The sequence below is a fragment of the Puccinia triticina genome, chromosome 4A (genome assembly GCF_026914185.1).
Source record: "Puccinia triticina chromosome 4A, complete sequence".
Taxonomy (NCBI): domain Eukaryota; kingdom Fungi; phylum Basidiomycota; class Pucciniomycetes; order Pucciniales; family Pucciniaceae; genus Puccinia; species Puccinia triticina.
Genome location: NC_070561.1, coordinates 6,281,417 through 6,301,825, shown reverse-complemented (window position 1 = coordinate 6,301,825; position 20,409 = coordinate 6,281,417). Strand labels below are relative to the sequence as shown.

Below are 20,409 nucleotides of genomic sequence, written 5' to 3'. Positions count from 1 at the left end.
CCAGTCATGGCTCAGCTCAGACTCAGATTAGGACTATCATTGGCCCAGCCAATGCTCAGCTTTAGACCAGTATTGGCTAAGCTGATTTTCAGATTTGGATAAATCTTGGCCCAGCAAATGCTCAGATTCTGAGTCTGACCACTCCTGTAACAGCTGATGCTCAGCTGTGGACCAGCCTTGGCTCAGCTGATGCTCAGCTGTGGACCAGCCTTGGCTCAGCTGATGCTCAGCTGTGGACCAGCCTTGGCTCAGCTGATGCTCAGCTGTGGACCAGCCTTGGCTCAGCTGATGCTCAGCTGTGGACCAGCCTTGGCTCAGCTGATGCTCAGCTGTGGAACAGCCTTGGCTCAGGTGATATTGATCTTTTGAATAGTCTCAAAAAATCTGATACTCAGCTTTGGAACAGCCTTGGCTCAGCCAATGCTCAGCTTTGTACGCTCAGCTTTGGACCATTGTTGGCTTAGCTGATGCTCAGATTTGGAATATTCTTGGTCCAGCTGACACTTGGATTTTTTTCAGGCTTAGAATATCCAATGCTCAGCTGTGGCCCAGGCTCAGCCAATGCTCAGCTTTGGCCCAGGCTCAGTCAATGCCTACTGCTCAGCTTATGATGAGCATCAGCTATTCCTGGGAAAAAATTAGGATCAGCTGACTGTGCCACATTGAGTGCTCTGGTGCATTCCTGCAAGCTCTACAAGTGCTGGTGGAGCAGACTTGGAGCAGCGCTGGAGTAGCTCTGGAGCAGAAACCAAAGCTGCATCATGTCACTTGCCATCAAGTGACTATTTTTTTTTCCTGGTGCAGTGATCTGCCTGAAAGAAATCAAGAAGTGCACAGGACTTTCAAGCAGTAACAGGAACTTTTCATAGAACTCCCCTTCTTCCGCAATGGCGCCTTTGCATCTCGCATCACATTTTCCCAGGTTTGTGGCATGGAATTTACCATAGTGTGTCACAGGTTGTGATTTATTCTGTGCCTCTGTCCATTCAGAACTGATCGACACCCTGGATGGAAGCAAGGTTGCCCCAGGACACGTCTCCTAGATTGTGGCTCAGACTAGATTGATGTGGGGAGCAGGAATTCCACAACAAGAACCAGTCATCCCAAAAAGCATACGCCCAAATAGGTTCAAATGGAATGCAAGGGAAGCTGAGTCATAAACATACAGAATGAGTTAACAACAACAACACCATGCTGTTGTCTGCAATACACAGTGGGTTGCAGGGAAGGTTGGACCTATGTTGCAGCTGGCACATCAGTCACATTGGACCACTCGACACATAAAATTATGGTTGGTCACTCTCTAAAGAGTGCCACACTTTCTTCCCTGGTGCAAGGGGGGGGAATTAGAGAGCAAAGTATGACATACAACAAGAATGATAAAAAATGAAAATTTTTGAAACCATTGCCAATGATTTTTATTGGATAAAATAAATTGAGTCAAATTAGTGGTGATTTGGGCTACAGTCCCTGAGTTCAAATGAAATTGGTTGATAACCCATCCACCAAAAAAATTATTGAAAATGGTTTCAAAAATTTTCATTTTTTATCATTCTTGTTGTATGCCATACTTTGCTCTCTAATTTCTCCCCCTTGGTTTGAATAGTAATGAACATTCTGAGAAATTTGCAAGAAATTGAAAAATTTCCACATTTTTCATTTTTTTATTTTTACTTTTTTTTATTTCATAATCATTCTGTGAGCCTGTGTCTCTTATGTGACAGCAGGACACAAGAAAAAGGAGGGGGAATGGTTTGGATTTCTTGTGATAAAGAAATACAAACAGAGAGAGAGGAAGAGAAGGAATAGGAAAGAGAAGATCAGGCCTAGACTTTAAGTCTTTATTAATTGATCTGGGCTATTCTCAACCTGGAAACGTTGGATGCCAGCTGTGCAAGGCCAAGAAAGAGTGCAACAGCCTCCACTCACAACAAGGAAACGTTGGTGGGATTCAGAAGTAGGGTTACTACTCTGCTCTGGTTTTGTAGGTCTTAACCAGAGATAACCTTTTGATCTTTTAAGATTGAAAGAGTTAAAGAAAAGGAGAAGCAATCAAGAGCAACAGAGTTTCACTCTGGATAAGCAAGGTTCAGTGAAACAGTTTACTTACTGTCAATATCCTAGGCGCCTGTGACGGTAGGTATACTGGGAGCGTGGTAATCTCTTTGGTGGTGATCCTGGGTTATCTGGGGTGTGGTTCTGGTGTGCTGAAGTCTGTGTATCCGCCTCAGGCAAGGGGGATCCAGACTACGAAAATTTTCACAGTTTGCTTATGTAATTTACATATGTACATGTGGTTTGGCGCGCCTGGTAGCGCTGACACGTCACAACTGCGCATGCGCGCCACAACTCAAGAACTCAGGGAAGGAGTATAGTTACAAAGAATTGATAAGTTGTAACTAGGGTTAAAATTGCATGAGGAATCAGAAAATGAAGTCAAAACAGTGATATCTCTTAAGATGAAAAAGATATGAAGTAATTTCATATGTAATGAGTAGAAAAGGCAGACTTTAGGTCAGCTGTGTTGACTCTAAGGCTGACACATTCTTAGGAACTTATTTTCCACCCCTGTAGCCAATCTCATGACTTAATGGCTGTGGCCTGAGCTTCTTCATTCAAAAATGTGGTGCCAAAAACATTAGATGACCCACTGTACATAGGAATAAAAGGTACATAATTAATGTAATGACAGGGAATTGAACTCTTGACTTCATGTACATGAGTCAATCATTAAAGCAGTCTTTAACCATTAAGTTACACTGCGGGCATCTTGCTGTTGCTGCGGGCCGCAGCGACATCATGACGCTGCATATCAGAATGCAGCGTCAGCTGCAGCAACATGGCCGGCTGATTTGCCTTTGTACAGCCGGCCACCACAGTACATACATAACAACCTCTCGATGACCGGTCCTTGTGCCGGCTATCAAGAGGATTACACACTCCTCTTGCTCCTCTCGGTGACCAGCTCATGGACCAGTCATTGGGAGGAGTCCACACTCCTCTTGATGCCAGCACACACCAGCGTCAAGAGGAGTACAGACACCTCTCGATGGCCGGCACAACGACCGGTCACCAAGAGGAGTACGCACTCCTCTTGATGGCTGGCCCAAGGCCCGGTCATTGGGAGGAGTACATACACACTTCCCTTGATGGACGGCACAGACCGGGCATCGAGGTGCATGTACTCCTCTTGACGCCGGCCTGTGTTGGCATTGAGAGGAGTATGGATTCCTCCTCCCAATGACTGGTCCTTGTGCTGGTCATCGAGAGGAGTGTGGACTCCTCCTCCCAATGACCAGTCGTTATGCTGGTCATTGAGAGGAGTGTGGACAACTCTCAATGGCCGGCACAAGGACTGCTCCTGATGGCCGGTCCTTGGGCCAGCCATCGAGAGGAGTACATACTTCTCTCGGTGACCAGTTATTGTGCCGGCCATCGAGAGGTGCGTTGTGTGTACATACCCCGGTGGCCGGCTGATGGACAGCCAGCCAAGTGTTGCTGCAATACTTGTTGCGCGGGGTTCAAATCCCCACTGAATCGTCAGATGTCGCTGCGGTCCGCAGCGACATCGAGATGCCCGCAGTGTTATAAGACATGTACTATGCATTGTAGACACATGGACTTAGTGTCTCAGTGTCTGACAGGGAGCAACCCCTCCCAACTCGATGACCGGACTCAAACCCCTCAATGACCGGCGCACGCCAGTCATTGAGATGGTACACAACCCCTTGATGACCGGCACAGTCCGGTCATCAAGAGGGTACACAACCCTCGCAATGCTGGCACACACCAGCCATTGAGAGGTTACACAACCCCTTGATGACCGGCACACACCGGTCATCGAGTGGACTGAGACCCACTTGATGACCGGCACAAGCCAGTCATCGAGAGGTACACAACCCACTCAATGACTGGCGCAACAGTCATTGAGTGGGTTGTGTACCCACTCAATAACTGGTGTGTGCCGGTCATCCAGTGGATTGAGACCCACTTGATGACTGGCGTGCGCCGGTCATTGAGTGGACTGAGACCCACTTGATGACCGGCACAGTCCGGTCATCGAGAGGGTACACAATCCTCGCAATGCCGGCAGACACCGGCCATCAAGAGGGTACACAACCCCTCAATGACCGGCACACACCGGTCATCGAGTGGACTGAGGCCCACTCAATGACCGGCACAAGCCAGTCATTGAGAGGTACACAATCTACTCAATGACTAGCACAACAGTCATTGAGAGGGTTATGTACCCACTTGATAACTGGCCTGTGCCGGTCATCCAGTGGATTGAGACCCACTCAATGACTGGCGTGCGCCGGTCATTGAGGGGTTGTGTACCCTCTCGATGGCGGGTGTGTGCTGGCATTGTGAGGATTGTGTACCCTCTCAATGACCGGTGTGTGCCGTTCGTTGAGTGGGTTGTGTACCCACTCAATGACCGGTGTGTGCCAGTCATTGATCAGGGGTTGTGTACCCCCTCAATGGCCGGTGTGTGCCGGCATTGCAAGGGTTGTGTACCCTCTCAATGACCAGACTGTGCTGGTCATTGAGTGGGTCTCAGTCCACTCAATGACCGGTGTGTGCCGGTCATCAAGTGGGTTGTGTACATCACCACTCAATGGCTGGATGGTGATGTCAACCGGGAGGGATTCCTCCTGTTCGACAGGTGGATGTCGTTGGCCGGGAGGTACTGCGCCCGGCCACCTGTTGTATGTTGTTTTCTGCTCCTGGTCGACATGGTTTCCCATTGTTGACAGGAGCTTCTTGAGGGGGAGGCATTCCACCCGGTCAACAAGAGGCAGGAGGGGCTGATGCTGGCTGACAAGCCCGGGTTGGCAAACCATGGATCTCCTGAGCATTTGCCTCAGAGACCATGGATCCCAGCTGAGAAATTGCCTCAGAGCTCATTCTTGTCTAGTGCACTGTGCACTAGAATGATGTTGTGCAAATTCCAAATATTCCAGGCTGTTCCAGCCTGGGATTCATTTGTATGAACCTGGTTCTAATTGAGTATTGACTCAAGTATGCCGCATGTCAACTGCCAGCGGTTTCTAGAGTTTTGTTCATAGTGTGAGCTTCATTTTTCTTTTTTCTAGTATAATGTGACAAAAACTAACAAAAGCTAGCTTAAATTTATCTACCGTCTCTAGATGTGGTAAAGTGATCAATCGACCGGCATATGACTTGTTGTGCAGCAACCTCCTCACCCATGCCGGTTGATGTATGAGGAAGCAATCTAAACCTTCAGATAAAGAGACTCTGACTTCGGTCGGTGTTTCTGGAACTGGTGAAATTGACCCGCAAGAGGTGACTACTCTTATTCTTGTACTCCAGTTTTCCTAATCTAAAGAAGCATCTTTTTTCTAGGTTTTCCAAAGATGCGCGGTTTGGTGTGCTGAGAGCATCTCCAACGTTCCGGGGGGCAGTTGGCCTGCATTCTCCGGCCCGCAATGTCAGCCTTAGAGTCAACTCAGCTGACCTAAAGCCTGCCTTTATCTACTTTTACATATGAATTACTTCATATCTTTTTCATCTTAAGAGATAACCTTGTTTTGACTTCATATTCTGTTTTCCTTGCGTAATTTTAACCCTAGTTACAACTTACCAATTCTTTGTAACCATACTCCTTCCCTGAATTATTGAGTTGTGGCCCGCATGCGCAGTCGTGACGTGTCAGCGCTACCAGGCGCGCCAAACCACATGTACATATGTAAATTACATAAGCAAACTGTGAAAATTTTCGTAGTCAGGATCCCCCTTGCCTGAGGCAGATCAACAGACTTCAGCACACCAGAACCACACCCCAGATAACCCCAGGATCACCACCAAAGAGTTTACAACACTCCCAGTATACCTACCGTCACAGGCGCCTAGGATATTGACAGTAAGCAACCTCTTTTTCACTGAACCTTGTTTATCTCAGAGGTACAACTCTGTGTCTTGCTTGATCTGCTCTTTTCTGCTGGCCTTTGCCTTATTCTTGATCACAGGGCTTTCCCTTCATAACTGCTTCTTTTTCTGTGGTTTTTGTAAGAAACAAACCACATAGGTTTCCCTTTAAAGAACCTTGACTATCCAGAAGGAAGCTAAAAAATTGTGGCTGGATTAAACTTGTCTAATCCAGGATCCCTCCATGTTTCTTTGGTGAGAGGAGGCTGTAGCACTCTCTAGCACAGCTTGGCAGCACTCTCTGTAGAGTTAGCATTGCCAGTGGACGTGCATTCCCACCAGAATACTCTTGAATATCTGCTTATCTTGATTCTGCTCAGTTTCTCTCTCTCTTTCTCTCTCTCTCTTATATTTGTATTTTCTTTATCCAAAGAAATCCAAATATTCCCCCCCTTCTTTCTTGTGTCCTGTTGTCACTATAGAGACTCAGGCTCACACGCAAGCACATGTCACGGCAGTTGCGGCTCAGCTCCAATTATGGACTGGCAGTTCAAGCCGCAATCTGACAAACAGATCACTCCTCCAGCACCACCCACCACCCTTGTTCCGGTCATCAATAGGAGTATGGCATACTCCCCTCAATGACCGGAACGTTCTGGTCATCGGGAGGCATGTACATCAATGACCAGAACATTCTGGTCATCGGGACGCAGTATCTCGATGACCGGAGCAAACAAAGGAAAAAATCCTCTTGATAACCCGAGCGGACAAGTCATTGAGAGGCGTCATCTTATCCTCTTCGATGACCGGAGAGAACCGTCCAGTCATTGAGCGGAGTGGTTTACTCCTCTCAATGACTGGAGAGGACCACACAGGTATCTCGATGGACGGAGCAAACCCGGTCATCAAGAGGAGGAAACACTCCTCTCGATGACCCGAGCGGAACAGTCATCGAGGGGAGTTATCTTACATTGTGCTCTTCTCGATGACAGGAACAGGCCCGGTCATCAAGGATGTACAAGTGTTTACTCCTCTCAATGAACTGAGAGAACTAGTCATCGAGGTCATTGTTCACCCCTCTCGATGACTGGCCAAGAGAACCAGTAATCAAGAGGAGTACATATTTGCTCCACCAGTGACCAGAACAGACCTGGCTATCAAGAGGAGTCTTGACGTTGATCCAATGCAGACATTTTTTTTTCTGTCTTGGGTAGCTTTGAGTAGGAGTTGGGGTGTGCTGTGGACCATCTTTGCTGAAGAAGTCGAGTGGATGGAGGTGTGTGGTCAATTGTGGCTGGGAGGCGACCCGCAGAAGTCAACAGGTGATCGCGGGTTTGACTGCCCCCGGCAGTGTTCCCAGGGTTGTTCTGCGGGTCCGTTAGCGCGCAAGAAAGGAGCCCGGGCGGCCAAAGTTCGCCCCCAAACGCCCAGTCGCGGCTCCGTTAGTGATGCTCTGAGGAAGCAAAACCTTTTTCTGCTTTGGAAGCAATCAGCTTCAAGCGTCTGCTTCATCCATAGATTTCCAAGAATCTCCTCACTCAAAGGATGGTCTCAAAAGCAATTCACATGTTGTACTTGTCCATTCAAGAGAAATTATTTGATGAATTAAAGGTCAGCCTGATCTTGTTTGTATTTGTGTTGTTTTATTCAATAAAGAATTACTGACTACAGCTCAAACCACCCAATTTCCAGCTGCACCAAGGCGCAATTTACTTAGGGGTTGATGCATGGCAATCACCCGACGGATTTGATATCTTTGGTGCGGTGATATACCGACTTGTTGACAATGGCGCCGGTAACTTGAAATCAGAAGCAACACCTCTGGACTTTGTGCAGCTTAGTGAAAGGCATACCGGCAAATACTTAGCTAGTGTGGTCCAGTGCATTGTTGAAAAGTTTGGATTAGAAAGACGGGTAAGATCAAATTTCCAATAAATCAGATTCATCTTATGGCTAACAAACCCTACTTCTTCCTCTTTCAGATCCATGGAATTGTTTCAGATAATGCCGCAAACAATGCAACCATGATTTCGGAATTGGGCATACTTGGGTGGAAGCGGTCCCACGGTGAGCCGCAGTGGATACAGTGCTTTGCACACATCCTCAATCTTATTGTCAAGGCCATCCTTTGACCATTTGGAAGTTCGAAGAAAGGCTCCGCAGAGGCTGACAAGCTTGAAGTTGAAGAATCTGATGATGAAGAAGGAGCTCAAGATCTTATTGAAACGTGAGTGTTGGTTAGTCCCACCCCCGCCCCCTCTTCTCCCCCCCCCCCCCTCCAATGCTTGGTGTACGGCCTTGCACATCCATTGCCCCCCCACCAGTGGTTTAAGTAAAGGATATAATCACTCAGATGTGAGCAAATCTGATTTCCAATATTTTTTTGATGCATCATTTCCAGTTTCCAAAACCCAGATAATGATGAGGAATCCGATACCTTAGATGCGGCCCCAGATGAGGTAGAAGATGCCACCCTTCAACCTGATGATGAGCTCACTCTAGCCTAAATCAAAGACCTGGTACCAGAATCAGAGAACAATTCATATACTTCTGCCTCATGTCGCCCGTCCCTTGCAAAGGTCAGCTTTGTAGACAATCCATTCATTTCTTGATGATTGCTTATAAAAGATAAATATATTTATTCAGTTTCGCCGAATTGCAACAAAATTGAAGAAGTCCCCAAACTCAAAAGCTAAGATCATTCAAATATGTAAAGAAACCAATTGTGAGAAGCCTCACAACATTGAGCGGAATGTACCAACCCGCTGGAATTCAACTTTCAAGCAGCTCAAGAGCATTTTTAGGTGTGAGGAAGCCATGTACATAAGTTTTTCATGAGCATCACAATCACTCCGGATGAGCATTCTGACTTGGTTTTCATGGCAGTATCATATGGCAGCGGGATAAGCAGTTCGGCACACCCCGGAACAACCATATACATCATGAGGACTTGGACTTGGCGAGTCACCTAGTTCAGATTCTGGAACTCTTTTACGAATTCACATTTCAGATATCAACCACTGCCTCAGCTCGAGTGGCCAAAGTCGTTTTCCTCATTGATCAAATGACTGCTAGCCTTTCTACTGTGATTGCAAACAATGATGATGATTATCCCCCAGCTTTGCGAAATTCTTGTTGTGTTAAGCTAGTCTACCATTGTTTCCTATCTTACAGTCTTGTTCATCTGCTACTCACATGTCCCTCACTTCCCGCACCTGTCACTCACATATCACATGCTTGTTAGTCTACCTGGGGCAGCGTAAGTGGAAGGCTCCTTTCCTCATCCTTCCACAACCACCATCCACTCGCCCTTGCCTCGTGTACGCTGTCCTCAGGTAGAGTCCTTTCTCTTGTCTCCCTCTTTCTTTCCTTTCCTTTCCCCTTTCTTTTTCCTTTCCTTTTTCTCATCATGTTCCATCTTCTGTTCTTGTGAGGCTGATCATGTGTAATGAAAATCCTTCCACAACCATCATCCACTCGCCCTTGCCTTGTGTACGCTGTCATCAGCCCCAGTCTAGCTCATCATGTCGCGCCGGGCTTCGTATCACAAATAAGTATTATTCACTCACAGACTGTTCACCGATTTACAGGATAGCAATGGGTTAGTCTTTTCATTGAGCTGCATATACTTTACATTTTCTCTTTCATACTAACTTTCCAAAAACTTTGCCTTGAAGTTCTTCACGCTTCTTTCAAATATGAATACTTCAAGCTTTCAAAATGGCCTCGGGAATGGATCCATGAGGCACTTGATTTAACTCGCAAGATGTACAATAAATGGTATAAGCGCAGAACAATTTCAAATGCAGTACCAGCGAAAAAGGTACCGGCAAAGGTAATTTTATTGCATGTCATGATCTAGTTTAATTAAATACAAACTGAATCACTCTTCAGCCTCAGACTGGTGTCCTCGCCGGGCTAAGTGCTGCTGCTGTAGCACGATCTGCTGATGGTTTATCCAACCCCCTGGACATATGGCTCTCGGGCGGGCTGGTTCTGGAAGAGGGCGCGCCAATCAATGGTCTCGAGTGGTGGGTTGAGCAGAAACGTTCTGGAAATACTCACCATGGCCTTTTACAAATGGCACTTGATGTATTAAGTTGCCCGGGTGAGCTTGTTTTTTTTATGACTTTTGAAAGAATCAACATGATGCTGATTGATCCCGGTTTCTATATAGCAACAACGGTAGATGTAGAGTGCACCTTCAACTTTAACCAGGATTACGTGTCCACCAGGAGACACAGCCTCAGCCCCAAGTCTGTAAGTAGAGGTATGACCTTGTTGTTTTATTCAAAGAACAACAAGATTGGACCTCTGGCCCTCCACGAGTACATGAACAATCATAAAGACAAGGTCAAAACAAGTGTAAAGGAAAGGGCAGAAGGTTCCAAAAATGTTGTTGATATAGATTAGGATAGTAGCATAGTAATCAAATCAGAATCTGCCTGCCTTGGGGTGTTTTAAGTGGCGGATACCCGCAAATACCCGCTCGGGTATTGCCGGTACCCGCTCCGCGGGTGCGGATGCGGGTGTGGGTGTCTCATTTTAGCTAAAAAAAGGCTGCGGGTACCCGGACACAAACAGTTACCCGGGTTCAAAGCAACCAGCTCTAAAAATTAGAGTGGGGAAAACATGGCCATTTAGAGGTGATTTCCAAGACATGAATGATTTCTAAGTGTACTTGTGATAAAAGAAACACTACGTGAAAACAAAAATGTGTACATGTGATTTCAAGGGTGTTCAGCGCTTTTTGGCACATTAGAATAGACAGTTCTTATGTAATTTGTATGTAACAGCCTTTATCTTGAAAGCTGGTGTCTCTCATGCTTTTTGACGGTGTGTACATGAATATAATATATGTAAATTGTATTTTAATGTATATTTTAATGAGTTTGGTGTTGATTGGTCTTACCACAACGGACATCAGCTATGATCTCATCACAGACCTTCCTGAATCCCGCTCCTACAACAGCATACTGACTGTTGTTGACCGCCTGACAAAGATGGCGCACTTTATCCCCTGCAGGAAGTCCATGAACGTGGAGTAGTTAGCGGACCTGATGGCGGAGCATGTTTGGAAACTCCATGGCACTCCAAAGACTATTTTCTCCAACCAAGGGAGCATTTTTGTTTCCCAAATCACCCGCAAATTGGACAACCGACTCTGCATCCGCCTTGAACCATCTACGGCATAGCACCCAAGGACAGACAGTCGGAAATCACAAACAAAGCGGTGGAGCAATATCTCTGCCACTTTGTGAGCTATTGACAGGATGATTGGGCTCCGCTCCTGGAAACGGCGGAGATTGCTTACAGCAACAACAACCACACGTCAAAAGGGGTGTCCCCATTCAAGGCAAATGAAGGTTTCAACCCATTGTACAGCGGAGTTCCATCGGCGGAACAGTGCGTACCGGCAGTGGCGGAGCAACTCCGCCAGCTTGCGGAGGTACAGGAAGAGCTTAAGCACTGTCTGGAGGCGGCGCAGGAGGCCATGAAAAGCCAGTTTGACAGCAGAGTGCAAAAAACACCGGAATGGAACAGCAGAGACGAGGTTTGGCTAGATGGACGCAATATCTCAACAACCTGCCCCAGCCCCAAATTGGACCACCGCTGGCTTGGACCATTTCTAATAGCTAGCAGAATTTCAAACTCCGCTTACAAACTGACCCTTCCGCTCTCCATGCAGGGAGTCCACCTGTTTTCCATGTATCAGTACTCCGCAAACCCAAGCCCAACAAAATTGCCCACTGACAGCGGCCGACCCCGGAACCGGTAACAGTCAACGGCGGAGATGAGTGGGAGGTCAACGGCGGAGAGGGTGGACGACTCAATACCTGGTCAGCTGGCGCGGATTTGGACCGTTGGAGAATCTGTGGGAACCAGAGGCAAACCTGAAGAACAGCGGAGACCGATTGGCGGAGTTCAACTCAAAATTTCCGGAGGCGGCGGCCAGGCATTGGAGGACGCGGAGAAGAAAGTGAGAGGGCAAGCTTTTTCCCACTGGGTTTTTCAATGCTGCCCAGGGACGGAATGTAGAGCCAAAGAGAGATGGCCTCTCGCACCCGGGTACCCACCGCGGGTGCGGGTACCCGCCTGAAATTTTGCAAAATCTCAACACCCGCCGGCGTGTGCTCGGCGGGTATACCGGGTACCTGCTGGCGGGTGCCGGGTGCAGGGGCGGGTACCCGCTCTGATATACTCACTGCCGGTGAGAAATCCCTCCCGGTCATTAATAAATACACTTGCTGACCGGGAGGGATTACCACAGTCAGCAAGCTCATCGCGATGGCCGGGAGGGAGTCCTCCCAGCCATCAAGCCATCGATTATATCGATGACTGGGAGGGAGTCCTCCCAGCCATCGATTATATCAATGACTGGGAGGGAGTCCTCCCAGCCATCGATTATATCAATGACTGGGAGGGAGTCCTCCCAGCCATCGATTATATCAATGACTGGGAGGGAGTCCTCCCAGCCATCGAGCCATTGATTATATCGATGACTGGGAGGGAGTCCTCCCAGCCATCAAGCCATTGATTATATCGATGACTGGGAGGGAGTCCTCCCAGCCATTGAGCCATTGATTATATCAATGACTGGGAGGGAGTCCTTCCAGCCATCAATTATATTGATGACCGGGAGGGAGGACTTCCTCCCGGTCATTGCAGCGAGTATATTTATGACCGGGAGGAAGTCCTCCCAGCCATCAATTATATCGATGACCGGGAGGAAGTCCTCCCAGCCATCAATTATATTGATGACCAGGAGGGAGTCCTCCCAGCCATTCATTATTTATCGATGACCGGGAGGAAGTCCTCCCAGCCATTGATTATATCAATGACCGGGAGGATTCCCTCCCGGTCATCAATATACTCGCTGACCCGGGGATTCCTCCCGGAGTCCCGGGGGTATAGTACCTCCTTGACCGGAGGGATCCCTCCAGTCGAAGAGGTGTACAAGCTTTTTGACCGGAGGGATCCCTCCAGTCAAAGAGGTGCACAAGCTTTTCGACCAGAGGGACTCCTCCGGTCGAGGAGTCCCTCCGGTTGAGGAGGTGTACACACCTCTGGGCGGAGGGATTGCTCCGGTTGAGGTTTACACACCTCTGGGCGGAGGGATCACTCTGCTTGAGGTGGTATGTACACCTCCCACCTCTTCAAGTGGAGAGATCCTTCCGATCCATCTGGCCCACCAAAACGGGCGGGTACCCGGATGGGTACCCGTTTTTTTCCTGCCCAAAAACTGAACACCCGCACCCGCACCCAACACCCACCGGCGGGTGCTGAGCGGGTGTTCCAGGTACCTGCTGGCAGGTGCCAGGTACCCGCAAACAGGTACCCAAGTGCCATCTCTAGAGCCAAAAGAGGAGGAATTTTTTATTTTTTATTTCTCATTAATCAAGCAGAAAAGGGGGCGGCTTGGGCATTGAAGGGGGGATAGTGTTATGAGCCGTAGCGCAAACTCACATGTACACAGACTACATGTACATGTCACGGACCATAATCAAGGCTTGAGAGGCTGGAGATCCAAGCCTCTTCCTCATCCTGCAATCTACCATCTTGGATCCAGAACCCCCAGAACCCCAGACCCCAGACTCGATCTTCCTCTCCCTAGAACAGAACAGAACAGAAAGCAAGCAAAATAAGGGTTATGTAAAACTCTCCTAATACTCTTGTACATCTGCAAGTGTAAGTACAATGATGAGGAGTAAGATGATAAAAAAGGAAAAAGAGAAGAGAAACTGTGATCCCTCCACACACATCTGTCTCTGTTCCCACCCAATCCCACAATTTGGCACTTTGCCGCACTAGTCCGCTGTGTATACCCGACTTCTGCACATCACATTCCCAGGCTCTGCTCCTCTCCAATGCTTGACTTCCCACGTCCTCTGACTAGCCCCCATCAGTCAGTCTCTCACCAGTGCAACCCGCTTCAGCTGCCCTGACTCACCTATTGAGATATCTCAGTAAAAGCATACTCATCAACCGGTTGTGTAGTGATACTCAAAGTTGTAACCTAGTTGTAAAACCTAAATGATCATGTTAAATAGTCTCTGTATACTCTTTTCTTCATTCAAGTTTCTCATCTCTTGTCTCAACTTCAACTCCGCACAACCAGGTGTTCTCATCGGTGGTCCCGTCAAGTTTGCTCATGTGCTGTACACACACATTGCTGGTCTTTCCAAGGTGTGCTTGTTGGTGGTCTTGTCAATTTTGCCCATGTGCTGTACTCACACATTGCTGGTCTTTCCAATACATTCTGCGCCTACTTTTTCTATATCACCTGCTGACGCGCTGCTGCTATCAGTCCCTGCATTTGGTCTGCGGCAGTCCAGCTCTTGCCCAATTCAAACTCAGTACTGGTCCGCAATCCGTGCATGTGACTTTCCTTAAGCTTTTTCTGCTGTGCTTTTCTGACATAATCCTCAATGCTTATGTCACCAAATGCACACTGAGCTCAGCTGCTTGTGCATCCCCGCCCACGCTAACGCCAAGTGGACATTCTGTCACACTTGTCAATATAAATCACCCCACCAGCTCACATCAGTCATTGAGGGGAGTAGCACCCCTCAATGACCAACACAGACCGGTCATCAAGGGTGCTACTCCCCTCAATGACCGGTACAATTTTTCATCAAGGGGAGTAGCACCTCCCCCCAATGATCAACACAGACCGGTCATCAAGGGGGGTGCTACTCCCCTCAAAGACTGGCAAAATCATTCATCAAGGGGAGTAGCACCTCCCCTCAATGACTGGCACAGATTGGTTATCAAGGGGAGTAGCACCTCCCCACAATGGCCGGCACAGATTGGTCATTGAGCGGAGTAATCAATGACCAATCTGTGCCAGTTATTGAGGGGAGGTGAAGGTGTGATCTCTTTGTAGGAGGAGATCACCAGCCTTCATCATCTGCCGGTCAACTTCTGATGCTGATTTTTTGTTGAAGGAGGGGTGGTACAGCCCCAAATTTTGTGAGGTTGTAGGCCGAGTGTAGACGTTCATCATGGTCTTTACGGTGTCACATAGCTAGAGCTTTCAGTGATTTATCGGCCGAAAAACGTTACAAGGAGGCTGATTCCATCACTTCATGGGCGGAGTGGTATACAAAAACGTGCCTCATCGCATCCACCGGGGGCCTCCTTTGAAGGGAGGGACTGAGTTCTCCCTAGTACTACCCTCAACAGCCTTAGGCTTCTATCTAGCGGGGTGCGTGCGCCGTGCCAAGGCCTGTCCGTACACGTTGAGTCCATGGCACACGGTGACCTCGCTATGTACATCCGGTTTCCTCCCATCGCAGCCCAGTCAGGATTAGGGATGTTCTTTTGTCCCATGGAAGCTGAACCCTGATTGCTTGAATCAATCATGAAACAAATGTCAAAAAATTTTTAAAGGAGGCCAGGGTGCCTGCGACGCGCCGCAAGGTCTGTTGCTACGCGTTAATGACCATTGATCACGGGGACTTCGCTGCACCCACAGCCCAATCTGGATTAGAAACTGCCGGTGGTGTGTTTCATATCACATGGAAGTTCAAGTTACAAGCGAAATAATGTTGTCTGTATAAAATCCTCAACCAAACAGTAAACGAGTATCAATGCCTCGCGGACCGGTAGGAACCGGTATGACACTGCAAAACCAGACAGGCCCTAGGATTCCTAACGCATCTGACAGTCCTCTTGACTTGGGCTTCTCTGTAGCCCCTTGCAATTCGGAGCCCATTGGCTGTTGGCATAAAAAGGGAAGAAGTGCTGGCCGAATGGATTTTCCTCATCCCTCATAGATCAAAAATCTTCCTTGCCACTCAGCAGTTCCCGCCCCATCCATACTTGCTCTGTGAAAAATGTTGCCAATGCGCCTCCCTGTTCTTATAGTCCTACTGGTCAGACATCATCCATTTTCGCATTTATATATCTCATCAATTCTTGTCTGAAGCTGATAATTATTTTTTCTCGATAAGATCGGACAGGGAGTTCATCGATCTTATTCTTCGTATTCGTATAGCATTGATATACCCGAAGACGCATTAACCATAGAGGAGTCCACCAGGGAAGGTTCCAAGACTGCTTACAACGTGGTGAGGCTCCTGTTCTTTTAGACCGGGCAAGAGCGCCGACGGCTGAAACTCTTTGGTGAACTCAGCCACCCCCAGGAGAAGCGCCACCAAGCCAGAAGGGAGGTTTGGTGGAGGAATGGACGAGACAAATGTGGGCGGACCTCCCGGAAACTGACAATAAACACTATGATGCTCATCACCCAGACAATCTTGTGCGGGCGAAAGATTCAAAATAAAATTGCAGTCAATCAACTCCGGTAGCGCTGGCAAAACAAGCCAATAGGATCAATCTCTCAACACAAACTCAGAAGTTCAGCAAAGCTGTGTGACTGATCAATTGGATAGTGCAGTTCTTTGATTCTCTCAATGCATCATGTCTATATCTGCCTTTTTTACTACCTTTTTTTTCCTTCCGGCCAAACAAATTTAATTGAGTTATATATTCCTACACAAAATCATATCTTTACTTGACTCAAATCATGTTACCCTGTTTGTTCTCAATTAATTATTTAACTAAAAAACAGCCAGCAATAATCAATTTCTCCAGCTTCTTCCATCCCTTTTATATTAAATATCTTTTTGGATACTCTTATGACCAATGACTGGAATCAACCTGGTCATCAGGGTTCTCCGTGTTTCCAGCAGCCTGTCAAAACAGGCATGCCATTGCTGGTTTGTGTATTTAGCCTGGTCAGTGGTGGGCTACTCCGGGGGGGATGGAACTTGACTGGGATCGACCAGTGGATCCAACTCGTACATGGGGTTAAGTCTGATCGCAAACATTTATCTTCTCTTGGGAAAAAGTATCTCTATTTTTTAGTAGAAAGGGGTTTTCTTTCATTTACTTGTTACAACGATCGATGAGAGTTTTATAAGTTGTAAGTATGATGACAAGATATTAAGCAGTAGTTTTCGAGAATGCTTTGAGAGAAGAGGATGGCACAAATCAATCAAAGTTTAAACGAAAAAAGAACAAGCCAAGAGATTCTCAAGAATGCTTGATGAGCATTTCTCCATCAACCGAGTACCGGAGTCATGATCCATCTTACTTGCCGGACCCGTCAACACAAGAGCCTTTTTGTTTGATTGTGGGGACAGGTATTTGTTCATTCGAGTTCGGACAAAGAACGGGCGTGAGAAGTGCGGACAGTAACAACATTTTCTATCTATCTGAATGCCTGGTTGATCAGACTTTAATCGAGCTTGTAACCGACCTGTTATCGCACCCAAGTTCTTCAGTTCAACAGCTTCTGCACTATTCTGCGCACAAATCATCACGAGGGACAGTTACTCAACTATATGACGTCGACCGATCATCTCTCCGATACTGCAGAAACGAGATGATATAAGCATCCCTAGCCGCAGCATCCACCCCCCTTCCTCTTAAAATCAACCAACTGACCTGAACAAGCCAACAGCTTCGACACCATAAACAGCCAGCCTTTTCCAGTCCCCAGACTCCAAGGATTGTTTCCAGAAGTTCAGCGAGCCGACGTTCTTCAAGATTTCCTGGTAGGAAGACTTGATCTGATCAATTTTCGGTGGAGCCAAGTTTTCCTTGATGTAGACTTGTTTTAAGACTTCTTTGGTGAGCTGATAGTTGTGCGAGACTGGTTCGCTGTATGCTGTGAGGACAATGCAACCAGGGCTTTGTAGTCAGATCGAGCATCCCGCCCGGAAAAATGGGTAGCACTAGGAGGTAGGGGAATCGATCGGAGGGAAAGAGGACGAGGAAGGGGGAAAGACTCACAGCCTAGTAGGCCGTTGAACCGTTTGCCGAGCTTCTCAGACAGCTCGGGTAGCTTGGATCCATACTGGTTGGCAAGATTGGAAGCCTTTTGAGTGAGCTCGTTGAGTTTGGGCGATGTGCTATTGTTGGTCGAGGCATTTCTGCAAGAGGAGGGAGTGTTGGCCCGATGGATCTTCAGCAATCGTTGTCGGATCTGGTTGAGTGAGCTCATGATGTCGCTTGCAGTCTGGTGGCGAGTGGTCGTTGTCGTCGGCCGGTGAAGTGTGAAGACTCGGAAGCCTTCTCCCCCGGGGCTTCGATCATCCGCATTCCGCAGCCCTAGCCTCCCGTCCTGCCCAAATCTGGACCAGCAGTAGCACCGGCCCGGGACGCCTCTGAATGGAGGAGGGAAGCATCGGGACGCGAGGACGGGAACTTCAGTTCGCACCGGCCATCATTTGACCTCTTGCCTGCTAATTCGGATAACCATTTATCCCCGTGAAGAACACGTTTGGATTCTGCAAACTTGAATATATCGTAATACTCTGAATTGTCTTGATTGGCCCATCAATACCCCTGTTCAACAGTCAACTGGGAGACCTGACTGAGTCCTCCTAGAATCAAAACATAACTTACCCGGCGGTATTTAGCCGCTGGCAATAGATTACAAGAGAATTCTTCCCTGGATGGAAATGATTGAGAATACTGGGGAATACTTCCCGCCTGAGATTGTCAGCTTGTGCGATGAGTTTGCACGAGAATTTCGACAGTGGGAGAGATGACAGGCTTTGGGTCTCGGGTGGATTGAAGTTCAGCGCAATCAAATTCACCAGTCATGTACTCTTTATTCAATGAAAACGTGGAAGATAAAAAAAAGATTGGTTTTGCTTCTTCTTTGGCTTGGGAGGCTCGCTAGGTTGGCCTGATTGGACTTGAATATCTCTGCATAGAAAATTGAAATGATAAGTATCTGGAAGCTTTCATCGTGGAGTAGGCGCCAGGAAGGCCGGAGGACCAATCTTTTCACTCACCTGATGTTGGTTGAAGGGGATGGCAAGACCACATCGCCTGTCTTGATGATAAGGAGAGGGCTTGCGACCCGAGTACGGTCGGAATCAGAGGAATAGACAGTTGAGCAGCGTGAGATGGCGTGAATTGATGGACATGCGCCGCGGTTTGGTCCAGTGCCGGGGGATTTCAGGCGGTCAAGGCCAGCGGAGTAGAGGTAGTACTCTTGATCGTCAGGGACGCGCACTTCATTCCCATGTGGTGTGGGAGCTTCCATCGAGGATCGCCAATCTTCAACGAGGTCTTCTGGCCTTCAGCAGCAGTGGAAAGATTCGTCCAGGTCGGAGTCTTCCTCCTGGCGCATCTTCCCCTTCATCAAAGGCATTTCGTTGAGATTTAAATACTATCTATGGATGTGTTGAAGCGGCAGAGAAGAGCTTCAAGTGGCTGTTAAGACACCTAAATGATTTGGTGATTCTAGGTTGTGTGGTTCGTCCCTGGAGATGAGGGGGAAGTAAGCAATCTTCCCCTGAGGGAAAGAAGTCGCGTTAAATGAGAAGAATCGCGCTGCTGTAGAGTCAGAGACTGAGTGCTCAGCATTTAAGGGATGTTCTCTGTGGCAGAAAGGCTTCTGGGGCCATTTATCTCAGAGTCATGCCCACACTCGAGCGATGGAAAGATGCCACCAGCTATGAAGCTTGTTAAGAAAGGCCGGCTGCCTCCCGTTGCGGCTCATGTAAATACATCACCTCGCCGCCAGAACTTGCTACTGGAACATCCCTCTTCGGCGCATCTATTGGTAAGGCACTCCACCTGAGCGGACTTGTCTACACCCAATAAATCTGCCTCCCAGAAGAATCACGGTGCAGCAGGGTCAAAAACTGAGTGCTCAGCCTCTGCCAAATGAAGAGCGCAAATTGCCGCCGTTTATTAAGTATTTTGAGGTCAAAAAAAAAACAGCGCGCACACAATCAACTACCAACGGCCCAACAGCTGGTCCCTTTGTCTTGAATGGACTTTTTTTTTACTGCTGGCTGTAATTCTCTTGATTTATCCTGTCAAATATTGGCGAGTTGCTAGGTTATTGAAGAGATCTGATTCACCGCATCAGCTATTTCGATTGGTAGCTTGAAAGGAATGTTCTGCGGATTAGACAGACTCCTCAGACTAGTTGCATTTAAGGTGGTGTCCAAACTCAAGCATTATGGACCAATTCCACAAAGTATTGAGCTTGCGGAACGATAGTCTGCAATGAAATCTGCACTACAGCTAACAAAAACCCGGTTGAAATGGCCGTTATGGCACCTCTAAATGTGTTATATTTCCGCCAAGAATTTCTACTTTTATTTATCTTCTCCGGCACATCTATTGGCCCCAGATGGTACAGCAGCTTTGCGGGCTCCAATGAAGATGCAGAATCTCTCCGGCGTCGAGTCTCCCCGCCGCGCAGACTAAAGCTGCGCATACGATCTCATTTTTGATGGGAATCCAAAGGGGGAAAGAAAACCTGCCCCTCATGTGAAGTCAGATGATGTATTGACTTGATATGATCTTTTACCAGGGGAGTGTCAGTATCTCACCCTTGCGAAACATCCGGAGGTGCTGGCTCTTTGGTGCTGAAAGTAATGAGCAATGGCTCGTGTTGTTCCAAGTTTCCACATCCTCATACCCTCAAGCAGTAACCTGACGCGCGTGTTGAGCTGTAGCTGTTGGTCATCAGAAACCTCTCCT

The 20,409-nt window shown here is 47.8% G+C and overlaps 2 protein-coding genes across 2 annotated transcripts; one reads left to right on the top strand and one right to left on the bottom strand.

The window, feature by feature from the left end:
- Nucleotides 1–14,978: 14,978 nt before the first annotated feature.
- Nucleotides 14,979–16,177, top strand: PtA15_4A699 (uncharacterized protein; the record flags this gene model as incomplete). Its single annotated transcript, XM_053168608.1, has 3 exons — nucleotides 14,979–15,101; nucleotides 15,855–15,962; nucleotides 16,028–16,177. 3 exons carry the CDS (start codon nucleotides 14,979–14,981, stop codon nucleotides 16,175–16,177), a joined length of 381 nt encoding a protein of 126 aa, XP_053019801.1.
- A 957-nt stretch (nucleotides 16,178–17,134) lies between these two features.
- On the bottom strand, nucleotides 17,135–17,902 carry PtA15_4A698 (uncharacterized protein; the record flags this gene model as incomplete). Its single annotated transcript, XM_053168607.1, has 4 exons — nucleotides 17,135–17,155; nucleotides 17,238–17,268; nucleotides 17,344–17,566; nucleotides 17,692–17,902. The coding sequence occupies 4 exons, from the start codon at nucleotides 17,900–17,902 to the stop codon at nucleotides 17,135–17,137; spliced, it is 486 nt and encodes a 161-aa protein (XP_053019800.1).
- Between the last annotated feature and the right edge of the window lie 2,507 nt (nucleotides 17,903–20,409).